Source organism: Phoxinus phoxinus, assembly GCF_949152265.1.
Source record: "Phoxinus phoxinus genome assembly, chromosome: 15".
Lineage (NCBI taxonomy): Eukaryota > Metazoa > Chordata > Actinopteri > Cypriniformes > Leuciscidae > Phoxinus > Phoxinus phoxinus.
The window spans coordinates 31818039-31840279 of record NC_136890.1 but is presented as its reverse complement, the minus strand read 5'-3'; the positions used below and the strand labels follow the sequence as shown (position 1 = coordinate 31840279).

Sequence of the window (22241 nt, the reverse complement as noted above, 5' to 3'; positions counted from 1 at the left end):
CACAACTGATAAATTATTCACATTTATTAGCAAGCTTTACATAAACAATTGACATAATAATATAAATTATTAAATTATTAAAGGCCATTAACACTGATAATAATGGAATATTAGATTTTATTCCAGTTATTATTATTATAAAACAAGCAAAAAACAGCATTCTGAGTATGTTTAGTGATAACAATTATTGAAGCTGTATGTTCACATTCACTATAAAAACCAAAACTGCCATTGAACCCAACAAATTCATAGCAAAAGGACCTCACACACACTCTCTCTCTCTCCAAACACACACATCCATGTCAATAAACCCCTGCACTGTCAGAAAACATCTTACACACGCATTCGTCTTGCTAAGCAAATAAAAAAAAAGTCAATATAAATTAGATCCCTTTAGAAGTTAATTTAAGTTAACGGTAAACAGGTTTATGTACGCTCCTCATGACCACATGATGAATCACATGACAGCTGCACCATATTGGATCCAGGCAGACAGAAGCACCGAGCAGATGAACAGAGCGTATCTGATGGTCAGACTCTAGATATGATATTTGTACAGTATCATTTAAATGCATTCACATCTGAGGGGTGCAGTGAGGGCTGCAGTGTGTGTGTGTGTGTGTGTGTGTGTCAGACAGCATCACTGGTCTTTCTCATGCATCTGTTGTTGCATCTTCTCCAGCATCTCCTGCATTCTCTTCAGCTGCACAAACAAAACACACAGTCAGAAAAATGTCATTGTAACTTTCCTGCAGTTTACACTGGTGAAAAAACTCAAATGCACTATAGCAATATTAGCATGCTTTTTTATTATCCTTATTGAACTGATTAGAAAGCATGGCAACACTTTATTTTGAGGTGTCATTGTTACAGTGTAATTATATATTTAAGTACTGAGTAATAATAAATAACTACATGTACTTACTATAGGATTATGGTAGGATTGGGATTTGGTTGAGGGTTAGTTGCATGTAATTATGCATAATTTACTGTTATTACTATGGTAAGTACATGTAACATAATAACAAGGACACTGTAAAATAAAGTGTTACCGAAAGCATATTATATAAGGGGGTTTTCCATTTCAAACACAACACTCGTTTTATATGCCAGTTGTCCATCTTTTTTACTGTACATTATAATGTTTTAAAGATTGATTTTGCATAAAGCGTATACACTACAGTTCAAAAGTTTTTTGTTTGTTTAAAAGAAATGAATATTTTTAATCAGCAAGGATGCATTAAATTGATCAAAAGCGACATTTATAATGTTACAAAAGATTTTATTTCAAATAAACTTTATATTCATCAAAGAATCCTGAAACAATGTATCATGGTTTCCACAAAAATATGAACTGTTTTCAACATTGATAATAATCAGAAATGTTTCTTGAGCAGCAAGTCATTATGATTTCTGAAGGATCATGTGACACTGGAGTAATGATTCACTTCTCTGGTTAGCTATTTAAATGTAATATTGCAGCATGGCTACATAAAAAAAAAAAAAAAATGCTTGGGTTCTTCCTCATTTGAAGAATATGAAGAAAAATGTTTACATTCGAACATAAATATAAAAAATACACAAAAAAAGTATAGATTTATAATATTGGCCCTAATAAACACAATCATTATTGGCAATTAAATATATAACAATACATTCTTATGCAAATGTATCTAAAGAGACCATGAATATAAAGGAATCCAGCACATCCTAACAACTGTATGGATTTAAATCACAAACTAAAGCACATATATCAGTGATGCTGTAAAGAGGACCTATTCTGCCCGTTTACAAAGTCTTGTTGTTTTTGGGCTCTACTAGAACAGGTTCTCATGCTTGAATGTTCATCATTTTTCTCATATTTCCCATTGTTGCGGCGAGTCTCTTCCCAGTCTGTCAGTAACGCTCTGTTTAGTTCCTGTCTCTATGAAGCTCCTCCTTCTGAAAAGCACACTGTGCTCTGATTGGTCGGCTAGAGCAGTGTGTTGTGATTGCTCAACCGCTTTGAGCGTGTTTGGAAAATGTCCCCCCCTTACCATAACCACGAGTTCTCTTACGAGAGATACTCTCATACTGCGTTGTCGTAGCAACGCATTGGGGAAAATCCTTTTCCACGAGAATACTGAAGCAAAAAATTATCCTTAATTTTGTATCTATGTAAAACGCTTTGCCACAGCATACAGACCTAGGCGAGACAGCTTGCGCGCCTATTGGCTGCTGTGCGGCAAAAGCTTAAGCCAATCGAGCGAGCCCTTGAGTGACGTCACACCCAATGAGGGCACTTCGCGCCCTCCCGCGTCACGTCCCGCCGAAACGGGCGTGGCTTAGGGCTATATATTTCGCTCACAGGCTTATGAACTCTGATTTTTTATCCTTCAGCGAGGACAACTCATCGCTGATCCGAGTGAAGAAGCTGCGCCGTCGAGAGAGCACCTCAGCGGGAGAAGTCACGACAAGCTGCTGGCACCGCCGCCTTCGTCGCCTTCCAGCTGCGCGTTCCGGCGCCTATATATCCTTTCACTTATTGAGTGTGTGAGGTCGCCGGCGCGACTCACACTTGTTTTATACTCTGTTTGTATCTCAAAGCGGCGTCTTCTCAAGATGCCTCTTTGCGGTTCGTGCAAACGGACCACGCTCAGCGACGGGGACCGCCACGTGATTTGCGCCTTCTTGCCTGGGCGAGGAACACGCGGCTATCGCTCTTGCGGATGGCGGCTGCCATCACTGTGAACTTCTGCCTTTGGCGACTCTGCGGACTCGCCTGGCGTCGTTCCAGGAGCCCGTGTTCTCCGCTGTTGTGCCGCGCCGTAAAAAGCGCCGTGCACAGCGGAACCCAGAACCTCCGGCAAGCCACCCAAGTTCGCCGGCGCGCCCGCGAACTGTGTCTCCGGCTTCCTCAGCGTCGATACCCGACGGACAGCGACCGCAGATTGCCGCCGCTTCCGTCGACGACATCGATGACATCGACGCCATGCTGAGGGACGAGGACTCGTGCTCGGTTTTGGCTTCCGGCAGTGAGGATTGGGCGAGCTCTGCGGATCTCGCGCCCCCTGCCCCCACGCCAAAAGGAAAGAGAGCGAGCATCGAGGCGGAGCTCATGCGCGTTCTCACTCAAGCCACGGCGAGCCTTGGCCTTGAGTGGGTTTCGCCCGAGCAGCCCGCTAAAAACCGGCTGGATGGCTATTTTCTGCCCGGGGAGAAGTCGACGCCTGTCTCAAAGCCCGCCCCCTTCCTTCCTGAGCTTCACGAGGAGGTCGCGAGAGCTTGGACTTCCCCGTATTCTACGAGGACGAGGTCATCTGTTTCTCTAGCGTTCTCCGAGGTCGACGACGCTAAGAACAGAGGTTACCTTTCCCTCCCGCCGGTCGAAGAGCCTATCGCGGCCCACTTATGCCCACCCTCCGCTGGACGGCGGGCTAAGATGGCGCTGCCTTCAAAGGCTTGCCGCACGACGTCATCCCTGCTCCGTCGCGCTTATGCCGCCAACGGACAGGCCGCGTCAGCGCTGCACTCCATGGCGACGCTGCAGATCTTCCAGGCCGATCTCCTCCGCAAGCTGGACGAGAACGGACCCGATGCGATCTGCGTGGCGGACCTGAGAAGCGCTACAGACCTGGCTCTTCGCGCTTCGAAGTCTGCAGCCCAAGCCATCGGACGCAGTATGGCGGCGATCACCGTGTCTGAGAGGCACCTCTGGTTAACGCTCTCAGACATGCCAGAAGCAGAACGGACCGCGTTCCTCGACGCCCCGCTCTCCCCTGCTGGCCTCTTCGGGACTTCGGTGAAGGACTTCACCGACAGGTATGCGGAGGTGCAGAAGGCGACCCAGGCTATGAAGCACTTCCTGCCGAAGCGCTCCAGCTCTGCAGCAGGCCGTGCGAAACCGCCCGCTCAGAGCTCACAGCCGAGACCGCCGCCCAGCTCCTCATCTCAACGCCGCCAGACCCAGAGCTCGAGACCGCGCTCTCGCTCTGCCGGTCGCCGCCCCGCGCCGCGTGGCCCGCGACAGAAGGTAGCGTTGAAGCCAGAGCCCCCGAAGACATCCTAGCACTGCTAGGGAAGCGTCGGTGTTCAAGTCCCGCTGCGGCCGGACCCTCACCGAAGCTCACCGCTCGTGCAGTCCCAAGCGAAGCGACTGTACCTGCGATCATTGCAGCCAACAGGCGTGTCTCACTGGCCGCTTGCCTGCACACAACAGCCGTTTTCACGGCTACCCAGATAAATCCATTAAAGAGTGCATTTTCTGGTGTCCCGGCCACGGCCGATGGTGTTTCTTGTGTAGTAAATCTGCCCGCTGTAATGTGCACATCCCTACACACAAACACGGCCCCACACACAGGGCCCGCGCACATAAAATCGACTCAGTTCGACTGCGCGTTAAAAGTAGCACACGTGCCCACTACCCAGTGCCCACTAATGCTACCTCCTGCTCATCGCACGGTTTCTGTAAAAACGAAACCTGCGTGCAGGCGCTCCGCTCCGGCGAGCGATGCTATAAAGGTGGTAAACGTGCCCGGTCCCCAGTGCCCGCGTTCCCACACAAGCATCAGGGTTCCTACGGAACCCGTCCAGCCCTCCCTCTCCCGCCTGAAGGCTGTCGAGGGGTCGAGCGCGGACATTCTGCCCGCTTTCATAAGCGCGGCCCCGGCCTCAGATGTTGCGAGCGAGACATTGCAAATGTCGCAGCTCAAGAAAGCCGCTGTATCGCGAGTCGATCAGAGCGCGCTTTTCACTCAGCCCCTAGCTACACGTGCAGATGCATGGGAAAAGCTTCCCGGGGTTTCAAAATGGGTGATAAACATCATAAAAGAAGGCTATTCGCTACAGTTTCGCAGACGCCCTCGCCGCCACGCGGCGCGCGTCGAGACTTCGGTAGATTCGAATGTAGCACATCTACTTCGAGCCGAAATTCAGAAACTTCTGAGGAAAAGGGCTATCGAACCTTTATCTCAGGCTCAGAGCGAAGGGGGGCTTTACAGCAGATACTTCCTGGTACCCAAGAAAGACGGGGGTCTCAGACCCATACTAGATCTGAGGCAACTGAACAGAGCGCTTGTGAAACGCCAGTTCAGAATGCTAACGACCAGAAAAATCCTCGCGCACGTTCGCCAAGGAGACTGGTTCGTGTCAGTAGATCTAAAGGACGCGTATTTTCAAATACAGATTGCGTCACGTCACAGGCGATTTTTGAGATTCGCCTTCGAGGGCCAGGCATACCAGTACAAAGTCCTGCCGTTCGGCTTGTCTCTAGCACCCCGTACATTTACGAAGTGCATGGACGCAGCACTCGCTCCCCTCAAACTGCAGGGTGTTCGAGTGCTGAACTATTTGGACGATTGGCTCATTCTAGCCCAATCTCGTTCAGAGATAGTGGCGCACAGGGCCCTGCTGCTGAGTCACCTCGAGAGTCTCGGTCTCACAGTAAACTGGGAAAAGAGTTCGCTGTCCCCCAGTCAGAATATTTCTTTTCTGGGACTGGAACTGAACTCGCTGTCGATGACAGCGCAGCTGTCACAACAGCGCGCGCTGCGCATCCAGCGCACAGTCAGCTCATTTCGCTGCGGCGCTGTTCTCCCTCTAAAGAGCTTTCAGAAAATGCTAGGTCTGATGGCCTCAGCATCTGCAGTACTGCAGCTGGGTCTGCTGCGCATGCGCCCGCTGCAGATATGGCTCAAAGGGAGGGTGCCATGCAAAGCATGGGCCACCGGTCGGCTTCGCCTCAAGGTCAATCAAGCGTGCGTTGCAGCTTTGAAACCATGGAGGTCAAAAGACTGGTACCTGTCAGGTGTAAGCCTAGGGACTTCCTCGAGTCTGAGGGTGGTGTCTACGGACGCATCCAACGCAGGATGGGGAGCGCTGCTCGAGGGCAGACCGCTGTTTGGCCTTTGGTCAGAGCGAGAGAAGCTCTTCCACATAAACTGCCTCGAGATGTTAGCGGTGTGCAAAGCGCTCACTCGCTTTCGTCCCCTGATTATGGGCTGCCATGTACTGATACGTTCAGACAACATGTCAGTGGTGTCATACATAAATCGCCAGGGCGGCCTCAGGTCCCTGTCGTTATACAGGCTGACCAAACGCCTTCTGATATGGGCGCGCTGCAACCTCCTTTCACTAAGGGCGGCGCACGTGCCGGGGCACCTGAATGTTGGACCAGACGTACTGTCCAGGAACCGCGTTCCGGCAGGAGAATGGTCATTACACCCACACACAGTACAACTGTTGTGGAAGGAATTCGGCAGAGCGGAAGTGGACCTCTTTGCGTCCCCAGAGAACGCTCACTGTCTAGAATTTTTCTCGAAAAGCAAGGACGCGCTGGCTCATCAGTGGCCACGCCGCCACCTATATGCTTTTCCCCCTGTCTCCCTCCTGACCCAGGTGGTGGAGAGGATCAGGGAGGAGGGATGCTCAGTGCTGCTAGTAGCGCCGCTCTGGTCGAATCAACCCTGGTTCCCAGCTGTAATGCAGTTAGCCAGCACCGCCCCGTGGCCAGTGCCTCTGAGGAGAGATCTCCTCTCTCAAGCGAGTGGCTCGATTTGGCATCCTCACCCGGAGCTATGGTCCCTTCATGTGTGGGCCATCAACGGGTATCCGCTGACCTCCCTCAGGGAGTGTTAAACACGATCACACAAGCTAGAGCTCCGTCTACAAGACGGCTCTATGCGTCTAAATGGTCTGTTTTTTCTGGCTGGTGCACGTCTCGCGGCGTGTCACCCCCAGACTGCGGAGTGACAGAGGTTTTGTCCTTCTTACAAGAGATGTTGGATAGCGGTAGATCCCCTTCCACACTCAAGGTATATGTGGCGGCTATAGCGGCTTTCTCTGAAACCGCACACGGCCAGTCCATAGGAAGGAACGATTTAGTCATTCGGTTCCTTAAAGGAGCTAGGAGACTTAATCCACCCAGACCTCCCACAGTTCCCATTTGGGACCTTTCCACGGTGCTGGACGCCATGAAGGGTCCTCCTTTCGAGCCTCTTCAGGAGATTGATATGAAACACTTGTCGCTCAAGACAGTGTTTCTCCTGGCTCTCGCTTCAGTGAAGCGCGTTGGGGACTTACACGCGCTCTCAGTGAGCGCGTCGTGCATGGAATTTGGGCTTAATGACTCCAGAGTCGTGCTCAAACCTAAGCATGGTTACGTTCCAAAATCCCTAAACACACCGTTTAGGGCGCAGGTTATTTCCCTGTCTGCCCTTCCGGTCATCGGGGATAATATGGACGAAAATTTAATCTGCCCAGTGAGGGCATTGAGAGCTTACGTGTCGCGCTCGTCTGCTTTCAGGCAGACAGAGCAGCTTTTCGTTTCGTTTAGTGGGCGTCTCAAGGGACTGGCCACTTCGAAACAGAGCCTATCCAGATGGATAGTGGACGCTATAGCTCTAGCGTACGCATCCAAGGGCATTCAGTGCCCTTTGGGTGTTAGGGCGCACTCCACGAGAAGTATGGCTTCTTCGTGGGCTTGGTCGAGTGGGATTGCCTTACAGGATATTTGTATGGCGGCAGGCTGGGCCTCACCGTCTACATTTATCAGGTTTTATAACCTCGAGGTACCCGCCTTACAGGCCAAGATATTATCGGTTTAAATAACCGTATTTGTTAGACTGACATTTCAGTCGTCTATTATGGCATTATTATGCTGAAACTGCTAAGCGCAGTTAATTCTGTACTGATCTGCTATGCGCAGTATATTCTGTACTGATCTGCTAAGCGCAGTCTATTCTATGCTGATCTGCTAAGGCAGTCATTTTTGTGAGAGATGGTGGTTAGAGCCCACCTCTTTCAGGATTCTCTGTGAGTCCTACAGGTGATTATGTACTATATGAACCCCAGCTCAGTGCTCTGGGTCTATGGTGTCGGATCACTGCACACACGGCGTCTTACAGGGTGTTCCCCAATGCGTTGCTACGACAACGCAGTACGAGAGTATCTCTCGTAAGAGAACGTACTCGGTTACTAACGTAACCTCGGTTCTCTCTAGAGAGAGGAACGAGTACTGCGTTTCCTGCCGTGTATGCGCTCTGGTTGTTTCGCTGTTAAAAATCAGAGTTCATAAGCCTGTGAGCAAAATATATAGCCCTAAGCCACGCCCGTTTCGGCGGGACGTGACGCGGGAGGGCGCGAAGTGCCCTCATTGGGTGTGACGTCACTCAAGGGCTCGCTCGATTGGCTTAAGCTTTTGCCGCACAGCAGCCAATAGGCGCGCGAGCTGTCTCGCCTAGGTCTGTATGCTGTGGCAAAGCGTTTTACATAGATACAAAATTAAGGATAATTTTTTGCTTCAGTATTCTCGTGGAAAAGGATTTTCCCCAATGCGTTGCTACGACAACGCAGTACGAGAGTATCTCTCTAGAGAGAACCGAGGTTACGTTAGTAACCGAGTACGTTTCAACACTACTAACTAACTCAACCAGGCCCCGCCCCTTTATTCTGCGTATTAATTATTTAAATGAGGAATATTGTGAGGGAAGAAACTCAAGACTACAATGGAGTTCAGAAACAGTGACACTGATATAGAGAATAATTCCCGCTGGAGGGACTTTTTAATGCTCAAATAGCAACATTACACACTAAGGAAAGTAGAAAATATTAAAAAAGCATAATAGAAGCCCTCTAATATCAGTGATGATCATTTTATACCTCTTCATCCTTCATCTTGATGAGTCTCTCCGTCTCTCCGTCTGGTGTTGGCAGAGGCAGAATGGGTAGCGGACTGTCCGTACGGTTATCCTGAGCAAGTTTACTGAAACACACACACACACACACACACACACACACACACACACCTCATATTATGTGTGAACTGATTGTGAAGCGTCCTTGAGCTTGGGAAAGGCGCTATATAAATTAAACTTATTATATGATCTAGGCAGGAAGGAAAGTAAAACAGCATCCGAGCCAGAATGTTTCTTCCCTACATGATCCGGTCGTTTCAATGAAACAAAATGCATTATATTTACACCAATCAGTGTGTGAATGTTACACACACCTGGTCATCTCCTGGATGCAGTGGGCTCTGTAGTTTTCGTAGTGCACGTCGCACGTCACGTCTTTCAGGTCGTGCATGTGAGAGCGAATCAGCATGTTCCTCAGCTTCACAAAGTCACAGTGAGACTGATTCTCCACTGAACAAAACACACAAAGAAATGAACAAGGACACAAACACCTCATACTGTCTGAAACATAGTTTTACACGTGCCGATTCTCATTCACATTGGCTACATTCACAGATATGGCAGTGTGTATTATTGAAATACCAGTATCAAGACCACCATTGCACACCATTCCTCTTGAACAGCACAAGGGGTTTTGTGCAAAAACCTTTTAGCCTAAAAGCGTGTATTATATGGCATTTACACATACATTTATGCATTTAGCAGATGCTTTCATCCGACAGAAGAACTGAGTTGGTCACGGAGCCAACAATACATTTTCGAGAGACCTGCAGTATTGAATCATGCACAGACACGCACTAAAAAGCCTGAAAAACGGCATGCGTACGTGAGTTTAAACACTGTAAAAACATACACATTTCATCACTGTTTTCCAAAATGTGTCAGAACACGATTGCATTACCACTATTGCCACAAGGGGTGCTATATACAGTAGTCAAACTGTAACACTTTACAATAAGGTCCCATTAGTTAATGCATTATCTTAATAATATGTAAGTAAAAATTAGCAACTCATTTGTTACAGTATATATTAATCTTTGTTAATGTTAGTTATTACAAATTATGCCTTAACATGAACTAAGATTAATAAATTCTTTAGAATAATTTTTGTTCATGTTAAATAATGTACTTAACTAATGTTAACAAATGTGACCCTGGACCACAAAACCAGTCACATGGGTCAATTTTCTGAAATTGAGATTTATACATCATATGAAAGCTGAATAAATAAGCTTTCCATTGATGTGTGGTTTGTTAGGATAGGACAATATTTGGCTGAGATACAACTATGAAAATCTGGAATCTGAGGATGCAAAAAATCTAAACATGGAGAAAATCTCCTTTAAAGTTGTTAATTTATGTTCACGATTGTGCTGCATTCACTCACAAAAATACATGTTTTATATATTTACGGAACATGATCTTTACTTAATATCCTCATGATTTTTGGCATAAAAGAAAAATCGATCATTTTGAGCCATACAATGTTTGTTGGCTATTGCCACAGATATACCTGTGCGACTCGTGACTGGTTTTGTGATCCAGGGTCACATATGGTAAACCTTATTGTAAAGTGTTTCCAGTTAAACTACATTTATAAACCAGCAGAAATGTTTGCATCTAGCTACCTAAATAATTACACGGCAGACATTTGAAGGGAAATCTATTTTCAGAACTGAGGCTTGTTATCTCCTTAGTAACGTTAAGTAGCATTAAAGTACTGTATGTAAAACAGGACTGCATGCTTGCAATCCATATGCAAAGTATTCTGCGCTTGTGTATTTACTGTATAAGGATACCGACCTTCCACGATACCCCAGGGGTAAAGACGACCTCTGACCCTCTGACCTCTGGCCTCCACCACTGCATTACTGCCAATGACAGCAAACGGAGTGCACTCCTACAGCACACACACACACACACACACACACACACACACACACACACACACACACACACACACACACACACACACACACACACACACACACACACACACACACGGTATTCTTTTATATTTGAATAAATACACCTTGCTTTAACATGCTTTTTGCATTAAAGTAAAAGTAAAAAGACCATCATATGGGTAAAATCAATCCAAATAGATTCAAATTCATTCAAAATGATTTCGGAAAAAATGCTGATATTTATGAGATGAGACTTATGAGATGTGTTTGCCGGACCTTCAGCTCTTTGTCCATCTGTTTGAACTCCTCCTCTTCATCAGAGTCACACTCAGGAAACTGATACACTTTAATCCCGAAGCACTCGATCTCGTCTCGCACCTGCAGGAACACACACATCCACAGTATGAAACGCTTCTTGTGTTGTGTCTCACACCTCGTTCACAACTAGCTTGAATCGGATGCGTTTGGTCTAGTATAAAATAATTGATTCCATCAGGAGCAGCACCACAAAAATAATCAGATTTACAGTGAACAGAGAGATCAGATCGTGTCCACTCACCCTGTCCTTGAGTTTTTTCACCTCGTTCGGCGTGAGACAGTCGGCTTTAGAGATCAGAGGAATGATGTTCACTTTCTCATGTAGAGCCTTCATGAACTCCACGTCCACCGGCCGCAAACTAAACAGTAAAAGCAACAATGAGCCGGGCTCTATTTTAACGGTCTGAAGCGCAAGTATCAAACGCCAAACGCAAGTAACTTTGTGGGCGGATCTCGGGCGCTGTTGCTATTATACAGGCGGGATAAATGACTCTTGCGCCCGATGCAAATCTAAAATGGGTTGGTCTGAAGTAGCTTCATTACTCATAGTTGATTTCGCAGTCTTCAGAATTTAGTTTCCTGGTTCTTGACGGACAACACACTTTGTCAGGTGTCCTTATATACCGTGTTGTGTCTCGCCACTATTGATCAAACAGGTTTGATCCGTCATTACTACAATTAGCCTTAATGAACACCACAATGATCTCCCTCGTGTGGTAATATTTTTCCTTGTAATTATGTATGGTTTGCAAAAATATGAACTGCTGCGTCTGTGTAGATTAGAGAAGCAAAGTGTATGCGCTTTGTGCACACGCTACATTATGGCCAAGTTCAGTCCCTAATTTACAGATGTGCGTCTGTGGAGGGAAAATTCGCTGTGCGTTGGGTACAAAATAGGAATGATACATGCGTCGGCGTACAAAGTCATTTGCGCTGGGTGCAAGATAGGGCCCTAAGTATCTGATGCATATGATATCTAGGCTAGGCTACAGATACCTCCAGTAAAAGTATTCATACTCATTTTCAATATTACTTGAGTAAAAATTTATTAATTTTAATACTTGAGTATTAAAAGCACTGATCGATGAATCATGTTTATTATTTATTCTAGCCAGTACTAGTCATTAGTCCGCAAATATGTATTGATATGCAAATAAGCAAACTTTTTATCTTCTTTGCAAAACTTATACATCCTAGTCATTATTATCCTTATTATACACTTGTAGCTCACAAATGACTGACAGTCACGACAGTGACTAAATATGATTTTCATTTACAATAATCAATACTAAAATTCGGCATTAGTAACTTTTCTTGACCGGCATTTAAAACAGTAACAAAGTAAGACTTAGAGTACTTTGTTACTATCCAGCAATGTTGAAAAATACTGTATGTCAAAAATCAACAATCAAAATGGTCTCACTCAAGAATTAAATTACAGGTGAAACTCGAAAAATTAGAATATCGTGCAAAAGTTCATTTATTTCAGTAATTCAACTTAAAAGGTGAAACTAATATATTATATAGACTCATTACATGCAAAGTGAGATATTTCAAGCCTTTATTTGTTATAATTTTGATGATTATGGCTTACAGCTTATGAAAACCACAAATTCAAAAGTTAACATATGAACAGTATTAACTAATATTGATAAGGTGTTAATTTTAATTAATTTGTATATAATCTTAAAATAAGCTATATAATTTTTTGTATAATTAAGTACGGTAATTGAACACTTAAATGAACAGCGGAATTCAAATGGGGCTCTTAACAAATGTACTGATATCTTGTTTTGTATTGATTTGGAGAAGTAAGGAATATGTGCTAATTGTACATTTTGCCCTCAAAGACAAACAAATTCTAAAGAATGCCATAAATATCCGTTACAAACAGGCACAATGGACTATCCTCCCCAAATACACACATGTATTATTATGCAAATGTGAAGAAGGATGCATGTGGACTTGACCCATATAAGACAGCCCCGCTCCACCCGCTCCCACACTCATATAAAGGGTTTTCGTACCCGTGTCCGAACGCTGGTATGAAGTACAGGCAGCAGTGCACTCTGTTGTCTAGTATGTTCTTTCTGTTCAGTCCGCTCTCATCTCTGAAGTACTGCTCAAACTGCTGGTCGATGTAGTCTGTGATGGGCTTCCAACTGCAAACACACAGATAAACACACACTCTTCAGAAGATCAGAACTGAACACAATAACAGATTTGTTTTGTCAACCGAACCCCTTTGGCCTTAAATTATTTACTTAGTTTTTAAGTTGATATTTCAGCACATTCACGTTCACGGTTCTCTGATGCCAGTTAATGTCGGCATGAAACAGAAGTTGTGATAGGATTTTCTTCCCTATTGTGACGTATATCCGAGTGAAACGGCTTCTGGAACAAGAGCAAATGTAGGGCGGGGCTTGATTTTGAACAAGGGGAATTGATTGGATGGTTGTGGTTTGCTATTGGTGGATCTCATGTGAGTGACAGGTTGAAAAAAAAAAAACCTTTAATTAATTGAATTATTATTTTAATATATTAACTTTATTTTATTCATTTTATTTTACTCTATTTATTTATAGATTTTATGATGTATCTTAACATTAAGCATTAACTCACAAAGTCCTTGCTGTTCCCTGACAAACCCCAGTTTGTGAAACCCTGACCTTAGACACTCGAGCCTGTGCTATATTGTGAATACAGCCATGACTAAGGGTGTGTTCACACACACTTGGCATGTTTGGTTGGATTAAAACGAACCCTGGTGCGATTGCTCTGTTAGTGCGGTTCATTTGAATAAGTTTGAACGATGCCATCCGAACCCTGGTGTGCACCAAACAAGCTGACCAAAAAATGGGTCTCGGTCCGCTTCCAAACGAACTCTGGTGCGGTTCGACTGAAATATGAGCGCAACAAGGACCAAAGACATGTAAACAAACCAAAAACAGGACGTGATGTCACAAGATGCGACCCTAAAAAGGACAGAATGCTTAAGCATATGTCACAATGTTGCCGATTCCTGTCGCCGTTTTGACTCCTTTACATATTTTATAAGCTATTCACAAGTTCTCGGTTGGTCAAAATAGCATAATATGTAGGCTACGCACATACAACGAGCACAATTATCCCAGCACACAGCATTGTTTTGGATGTTCAGTAAGTTACGTCGTAAAATATACGTAATAAAAGTCGACCAAATAGGTTGTGAATGTATCCCTATGCCTTTAGATTTGGGTGTTACGTACAGTTTTTCTCAATTGTTTACACACAAATACTGGTACTTGAGACACAATGACCACAACATGTAACTCATGCACCAACCCCCTGAACCAATTCTGCTAAACTACAAGCACAATTCCTGCTTTATACTCAAACTGCAGCTCTTAAACACACTTTTTCAAAACATTTCACACAATTTTCTGCATTTGGCACAATTTTCATGCAGAAAATCTCTTGTTTTCACAAGGAACACACTGCCATTCAAATATGCACACTGACTCATATCACAATATCACACGGGCAAACACCCGTCACACAGTTTTACTATTAGCAATCAGAGCTTTAGCATAAAAGGGCAACAGGAGCTCTTCAATGGAGCAATGGATGCCAACATTGGATTTTGTTACTGTAACTGTATACAGTAAATTCTGTTGTTTTGTATGTTGACCACTGTATGTGCAACTTTGTGTTGGGATGTACACTGTGTACATTGTTTTTGTGGGAAAAATACAATATATTTGTTACCGTGTATTTGTGTGTTCTGAGTATAGAAACAATATTCTCAAATATTTTACAACACACTTATGTATGTACGGTCTGTAGTAAGCGTAACACTGAAAAAAAAGGCCTAAGTCATTATGATGAATGGAGAAGAAGTGTTTTACATTGAGCACATCAGTGTTCAACTGGTTCTTATAAATGTCTAATCATATGATGGTTTGTGTGTGTCATTTGAAAATAAAATACCCTTTTGAGAAGAAATAACATTGTTTTGAATGTAAAGTTTAATTTTGCAGGAGAATTGAGGGGTTTTGCCCATTGTGTGTGTGTTTTTTTATTTGTGTGTCGAGTTCTGAGAATATGGGGACTCAGAAAATGTGAGTAAACAATCGAGAAAAACTGAAAGATGCCGATGTGAACGCTAAGCAGACCAGGACTAAATGTTGTTGTTGTTTTTTGGTCCAGACGAAACAAGCTAACTGAACGAAGTGTGAACACACCCTAAAATACTTTCTTAAAGTGCTGTATTGAGCAATCAGCATCTGTTTCGTAATTGTACTTGTCATGTGATGCTGGGAACAGCTGAATTCTCACCATTCATTATTATTGACCGCGTCTCCAAACCCCGGCGTGTCCACAATAGTGAGTTTGAGTTTGACTCCTTTCTCCTCAATGTCCACCGTGTGTTTGGTGATCTCAACTGTCTGATTAATACGCTCTGTCACAGGAAAAACACGTTATAGCAATCAAACTGACAAAACCATATAAGAGATGTACACTTCTGTATGGACTACACTACCGTTCAAAAGTTATGGGTCGGTAAGATTTTTAAATGTTTCTTCTCTTCTGCTCACCAAGGCTGCATTTAGTGATCAAAAATAAAGTAAAAAACAGGAAATATTTAAAATACAATTTAAAAGAACCATTTTATATTTGAATATATGTTCACATGTAATTTATTCCTGTGATCAAAGCTGAATTTATTTAGCATCATTACTCCAGACTTCAGTCAAATAATCCTTCTAATCATTCTAATATGCTCAAGAATATTTCTCTTTATTATCTATGCTGAAAACAGTTTAATATTTTTGTTCGATGAATAAAAAGTCCAAAAGAACAGCATTTATTTGAAATATTATCTGTCACTTTTGATCAATCGAATGCATTCTTGAAGAACAAAAGTATTAATTTATTTGAAAAACAAAAAAGATCTTACTGACCTGAAACTTTTGAACAGTAGTGTATATTGTGTGCTTAATATAAACAAAACAGATTTTTTTGTGTACTGTTCCTTTAAGAGAATTATTACCTTCTGCGTTTAGTAATTTCCTGTCTTTATAGAGATCTGTGAGGAAGAGGCTGTTAACTAGAGTAGACTTGCCCAATCCAGATTCACCTAAAACACACACACACACACACAATACAATGTTCTTGTTATTGACAAAGATGAGCATGAAGTCAGTGTCACATGCTATAATGATGATCTCAGACATACCTGCCACCATCAGGGTGAAGTCGAAGCCCTTCTTCACCGACTTCCTGTGGACCTGATTAGGAAGCGTTGCAAAGCCGACATACTGCTTGTCCTGAAAGAGAAAAAGTCAAAAATGAAATTTCTCCTTTGCGTTTTATGGAAGAAAGAAAGTTATACAGGTTTTGAATGATTATTTTGGGTGAACTGTCCCTTTAAGACGGAGCTTCTGTGAATCGTCAGACTGGCACAAAAATAGCAGAGCATGAAAATGCCAGTAGTGTCGAGACTCCTGCAGATCTACCAACTGTGCCGGAAACTGCTCAGCATTCATAACCGCTCAAACAGACACTGAGAACACTAATATTACTGACGGTTATGCGCTGAATGAAAGCAAAATCACGATCAAACCCGACAGCAGAACCATCTCAGTGTTCAGGCCAAACCGAGTGGCCATATACACACACACACACACACACAGAAACCATATTTCCATAAGCTGAAAAGGTCTTTTTAACACACTCGAACTTGGGCCAAACACAACTAATCTGACTGCCAGAGCATCTCACAGCCCGTCATGTGTGTTTCCGCAGTCCATCGTCCTAGAAAAGAGAAACCCTGCCGTATCTCACCCCACATGCACAGTGTGTGCGAGAGGAGATGTGTGTGGAATTCAATTACGTATAAAAACAATGAGATTCTTTACATTTTCTGAAGCAAAACTATGCTGTTGCTGAAGTGTTCTGAAGGATTTCTAGCATGTTGTTATGAGGCTGTTTGGGTTTTCAGGGTGGTTGCTAGGGTGTTGCTGAGGCATTCTAAATGTGGTTGCTAGTTACACACGAAAGATTAATAGTTAGGGTTTATAATAAGCAGGCTTGATACTCAGAGGTTTGTTCAAATCTTTAACTTTAAGAATAAGCATTCAAAGCACCAAAATTTGCATAATATCATGCATGCACTGCAAAAAATATATTTTCTTGAAATTAAAATCTATTTTTGTCTTGTTTTCCAACACAAATATCTTAACATTCTTAAATCAAGATTTAAATAAAAAGATGTTAAGTCTTGTTTTCTGAAAAAAATGCATAAAAAATAAGTGCATTTATGCTAAATTCGGGTTCTCAGAAAAATAAACTTAATTCAAAAATGAAAACAAGATTATTTACTGACCCCACTGGCAGATATTTGTCCTGTTTTAACCATAAGCTCACTTAATTTTGAATAATGTCAGTAAACAAGACTTAATATCTTCTCATTTTGCTTCTCAAGAAAATGTGTCTTCATTTCAAAATGTTTAAATACTTATACTGTAAATCAAGACAAAAATACTGAGTAAGGAAATCATTTTTTTAGTGTGTGATGTCATGCTATTTACAATAACACTTATTAATAAAGTAAATGGAAGCATATTCATTTGCAACTTTTCTCATATAGTCTCATATTATATATATATATATAAAGCTGCAAATGAATATGCTTCCATTTAGTTTACTAGTAAGTATATATATATATATATATAAGATTTACAAGACATATAAACACCGAACCTTCTGTCGGGTGGTTCTGGTTCGGGGACACAGAAGTTTCTCCACCAGTTTCTCCTGCAGCATCATGTTGTCCATCCTGAACCACACGCCTCAGAAATGTGTGCCGTCCGTCTTTAAACCTGAGTGACCTCTCTCTCTCTCTCTCTCCCTCTCTCTCTCTCTCTCCCTCTCTCTCTCTCTCTCTCTCTCTCTCTCTTTCTCTCTCTCTCTGACTCTCAGTTTACGACTCTCTTCCTCTATAAACAATCTCCGCTTTCCTTTTCCTTGATTTCTGTCTGTCTCTTGCCCATGGCACATCCCAGCATGCCGTGTTCAGACAGGCAGATAGAGGAATCCCCACATGACTGAATGAAAGACTGACAAAAGAAGGTAGTGAGTGAGAGAGAGTGAGTGAGTGAGTGAGCAAGAGAAACGAAAAGACGTAAAGGGGAAAAAAAGCATGGAAGCAATTTTAGACAGGAAAGGGGGGCAGGAATAAAAACACTCATTCATTTAGTCGTTCATTCCTCCCCCACTTTTTTTCCATAGACGGCTCTGAGGTGTAGGGATTTCTATGTGTGTGTGTGTGTGTGTGTGTGAGGGAGCAAGCAAGACACATTTAGTAAGATGGCAGCCACACCCTTCCCACCAGACCTTGCCAGACTGGCACACACACAGCTTTTCTACAGACTACAGCACAGCGGAGTGACCTTTACTGTAGTATTACTTTCAAATGCTATGAGGAAGCATATTTTTGCCTGTATAAAAATATATATACTGTTAAAAAGTTTGTCATTTTTTTTTATTTTGAATGAATGCAATGCATACTTTTATACAGCAAGGATGCATTAAATTGATCGAAAGTTACAGTAAAGACATTATAATGTTACGAAAGTTTTAAATAAATGCTGTTCTTTTGAACTTTCTATTCATCAGAGAATCCTGAAAAAATGCATGATGGTTTCCACAAAAATATGAAGCAGCACAACTGTTTTCAACATTGATAATAATCAGAAATGCAAATCAGCATATTAGAATGATATCTGAAGAAGACTGGAGTAATAATGCTTAAAATTCAGCTTTGATCACTTTTTGATAATAAAAAAAAAATAGAAAACTGTAAATTGTAATAATATTTTACAATATTACAGTTCTACTGTATTTTTGATCAAATAATGCTTGGATTAAATTCATTATTGAATCATAAATTAATTCAAAACTAAATTACTGAATGCTTAAAAAAAAAAATCCAGCTAATGTGTAATATTACAAGCATGTGCTCATATCGATGATGACATCCAAAACCTGTTGGACCAGCTGCTTCTCAGGAAGATTCTGTGAATATGTACGATTGAATCTTCAAATTCGATTTGTATATTTTCTGAGTGAAATGCAGATCTGCTGGGGTTATTAATACTAAAGGTTTGGGGGTCGTTTAGATCACTAACTCTAATATGAGGAATAGTGATGTCTGAGCAAACACCACTAATAATAATATTGATATTAAGCATGGTTTGCCCTATTATAGGGTTGGTGGGGGTGCTGGTCATGCATATAGATGATCAGTGTGCTGGTGGGGGGTGGGGGGTCCAAAGGGGGTCTTTTGAATAGAGCAGAACAGATGTCTTTGAGGGATACAATAGCCCCGGTTCCCCAACCCTACAGAGAACAACACCCTCTCACTGTCCAGCTGCCATCCCTGAGTGCCACCTGACACAATCCTATATCTCTATTGTTTTAAACCAGTTTTGTTTCAGGAACTCTGATACGATCAGTGTATTAAAATGGAGGAAACAGTTTTCATTTAACCCTCTGGGGCAGTCAAAAATGATCGAATTATATATATATATATTTTTCAAGCTAATTCATTTTTATTTCTATAATATTTTTTAATTCAATATCTTGTATTTTTAGGAGATTTGAGGGTACTTAGTTATATTTACGGAACAGTTATGACCCATTTATTACCTGTTAATCACTTTTTGAGCATAGACCCGAAGATGAAATTTCTTAAACTGTCTTAAACTGTCGTGAATCTTGAATGCAGACTGCATAAAAATACTACCGGTATTTCAAATTTTATATGAAACATATATTTTTCAAAGCATGATTTACTGCAAAACTGGGAGAAAATCAAAGCCATAAATCTAAACAAGTTGTGCTCCAAATTTGAGGTTGATATCTCAAAAAACGAGTTTTCAGTAAGATTTAGTTTGGGGCGCAGCACTAAACGTGATCCCATTAGTTTCTAATGCATTCGTTTTTGACTGCGAACAATACAAGTGTGACTATTTTTTTCAGGACCATTCAAACTTTTCCATGATTTATTTTTTTGTGTGTGTTCAAATAGCAAGTGTCAAAACCTTTACCAAGTTTCGTACCATTCTGATGAAGCAAAAAAAAAAAATGACGAAAAGCACCAGAGGGTTAACATTGTTGCTTATTTACAGAGCCTTATTTACAGAGACTGTGTTTCTTTCCACTGCGCTACTTTTCCATTGTTTTTCAATGTAAACGCACTAGACGGACGTCTTTCTAGGATTCTAAAAACACTGCGCTTAAGTTAAAATATAAGTTAAACTTTTAAAAAAAGCATCTCTAGACCTTGTGCTTTTTTCTTGCACTGACCTGCGGTTTTTTTTACAGCAAAAATGTATTCTGTGTGAACTAGAGCTGCACGATTCTGGATAAATTGAGAATCACCATTTTTTGGTCGCATTATTCGCATAAGTTGCGCTGCTTAGATGTTCCTTTGGCTGAATTTGAAAGCTAGTTATTTTACTTTATAAAGTTTTAAATATTTATATTTTTCTTACACAAACTCAACAATGCACAGAAAGGCATTCGAATACTTTAGCGACTGTATAGCAATGCCCTGGCAACCACCCAGAACACTTCAGCAATTACATACTGTAGTAACACACCAAAAGGCATTCTGAACACTTTAGGAACTGCATAGTGACACCCTGGCAACCACCCAGAAAACCCTAACAATTGACCCTTCGCAGGGAGCTTGATTGACAGGTAATCTGACCAATCATACTTCGCCATCCGCCATTTTGTCCGACAAAGCAGTCAGGAGAGTTAGTAGATTAACATGGGAGGATTTGAACTTGAAAAATGGAGTGTACTGACGCCTTTCCGCAGTTAAAACAACATTCATTCTGATGTTCATTCATGTTTATGTGATGTTATAAATGAACTAGAAGGAAGAGATGATCGGTTCACGAGCAGCTTTAACTGATGCTCTGCAGCGATCTGTCATGACACATTAAAGAGCCACAAAATGGTATTTATTGTTTATATTTCTTTTAAAAAAATGACCAAATTTTAAAGGTGAGACTTTGTTTAATATGTTTAATTACAAAAGTAACCGAAAAGTAAGCTGGTCTGTCCTGTCTGTCAGCGCGTTGTCAGACCACAATGTATTTTTCACTGCGTGAGAACAGTAGCTTGTCGGACATAGCAACAGTAACTAAGGGGGGTGGGTCTTTGCGAACGGTCAATTGCATAGTCAACACACTAAAAACAACCACAATTGCAGTAAAGTTTACTGTAATTGCATAGAAATGCACACAAAGCAATTCAAAATACCTTAGCAACTGCATAGCGACACCCTGGCGACCACTCAGAACACCCTAGCAACCACATAATAAAGCACAGAACGGGATTCCAAATTCTTTAGCAACTGTATAGCAACCCTACAGTTATGCACATTAACATTTCTAATTCTATTTGAAATAGAGACATCCTGCTCATCTCAGACGGTGATTTCCTGCCTGCTGTTCAGTGATATTTAACAGTGAGGTGGGACCAATGACGTCGTCTCATGTTACACCGCATGTGGGTTTGGATCATGCTGATGATGATGGGACGGGTGGAGAGACGCCTGAGGCAAGAGAAGTGAATGAACACGAGACTCTCTGCGCTGACTCAACATCCTCGGGGCTCTACGGCAGCTGCACTGGGTCAAGCACAGACAGACCCGGAGCGGTCTCGCCTTCAGACCGTGCCAGCTTTACTGGTTCAACAGATTGTTTGTAATATTACAGGCATGTGTTTAAATGGTTCAACGCACATGCACATTATCCAGGGTAACTTACAGCACACTTATTACAGGGATGCTCAGAGGCACAATGGGGATAGTTGTGGGGTTTAAACTTCCCACAGCACTTAACATGAATAATATTCAGGGAACACTGTATTATGCACATACATTATTCAGAAGATTTAGATTTTTTTTAATGTTTTTGAAAGTCTCTTCTGCTCACCAATGCTGCATTTATGATCTAAAATACAGTAAAATATAAATATTGTGAGATATTATTACAATTTAGAATAACTGTTGAATATATTGTAAAATGTGATCATTACTCCAGTCTTCATTGTCACATGACCCTTCAGAAATCATTCTAATATGCTGTCGCTCAAGAAACATTTCTGATTATTATCAGTTGAAAAGAGTTCATATGTTTGTGAAAACGGTGATTCTTTTTAAAAAAGATTCGTTGATTAATAGAAAGTAAACAAAAAACAGCATTTATTTGAAATATATATTTTTGTAACATTATAAATGTCTTTACTGTTACTGTTCCCTTTAATCAATTTAACGCATCCTTGC

At 42.1% G+C, this 22241-nt stretch overlaps 1 protein-coding gene across 3 annotated transcripts in view; it reads right to left on the bottom strand.

Moving 5' to 3' along the window:
• Nucleotides 1–3: 3 nt before the first annotated feature.
• septin5a (septin 5a) overlaps nt 4–22241 on the bottom strand; it is a 25472-nt gene continuing 3234 nt past the window's right edge. For 2 of the 3 annotated variants that reach the window (XM_079637963.1, XM_079637961.1), the window contains exons 2-11: nt 16116–16206; nt 15930–16016; nt 15215–15338; nt 12925–13059; nt 11139–11256; nt 10856–10957; nt 10476–10572; nt 8987–9122; nt 8638–8740; nt 4–703 (exon numbers count right to left, since the gene is read on the bottom strand). In XM_079637963.1, the coding sequence (XP_079494089.1) occupies nt 641–703; nt 8638–8740; nt 8987–9122; nt 10476–10572; nt 10856–10957; nt 11139–11256; nt 12925–13059; nt 15215–15338; nt 15930–16016; nt 16116–16125 (975 nt within the window). In that variant the 5' untranslated portion in view covers nt 16126–16206 and the 3' untranslated portion in view covers nt 4–640. Of the gene's footprint in view, nt 704–8637; nt 8741–8986; nt 9123–10475; nt 10573–10855; nt 10958–11138; nt 11257–12924; nt 13060–15214; nt 15339–15929; nt 16017–16115; nt 16207–17641; nt 18102–22241 lie in introns of those variants that run through there. The other variant, XM_079637962.1, reaches the window with a different exon arrangement.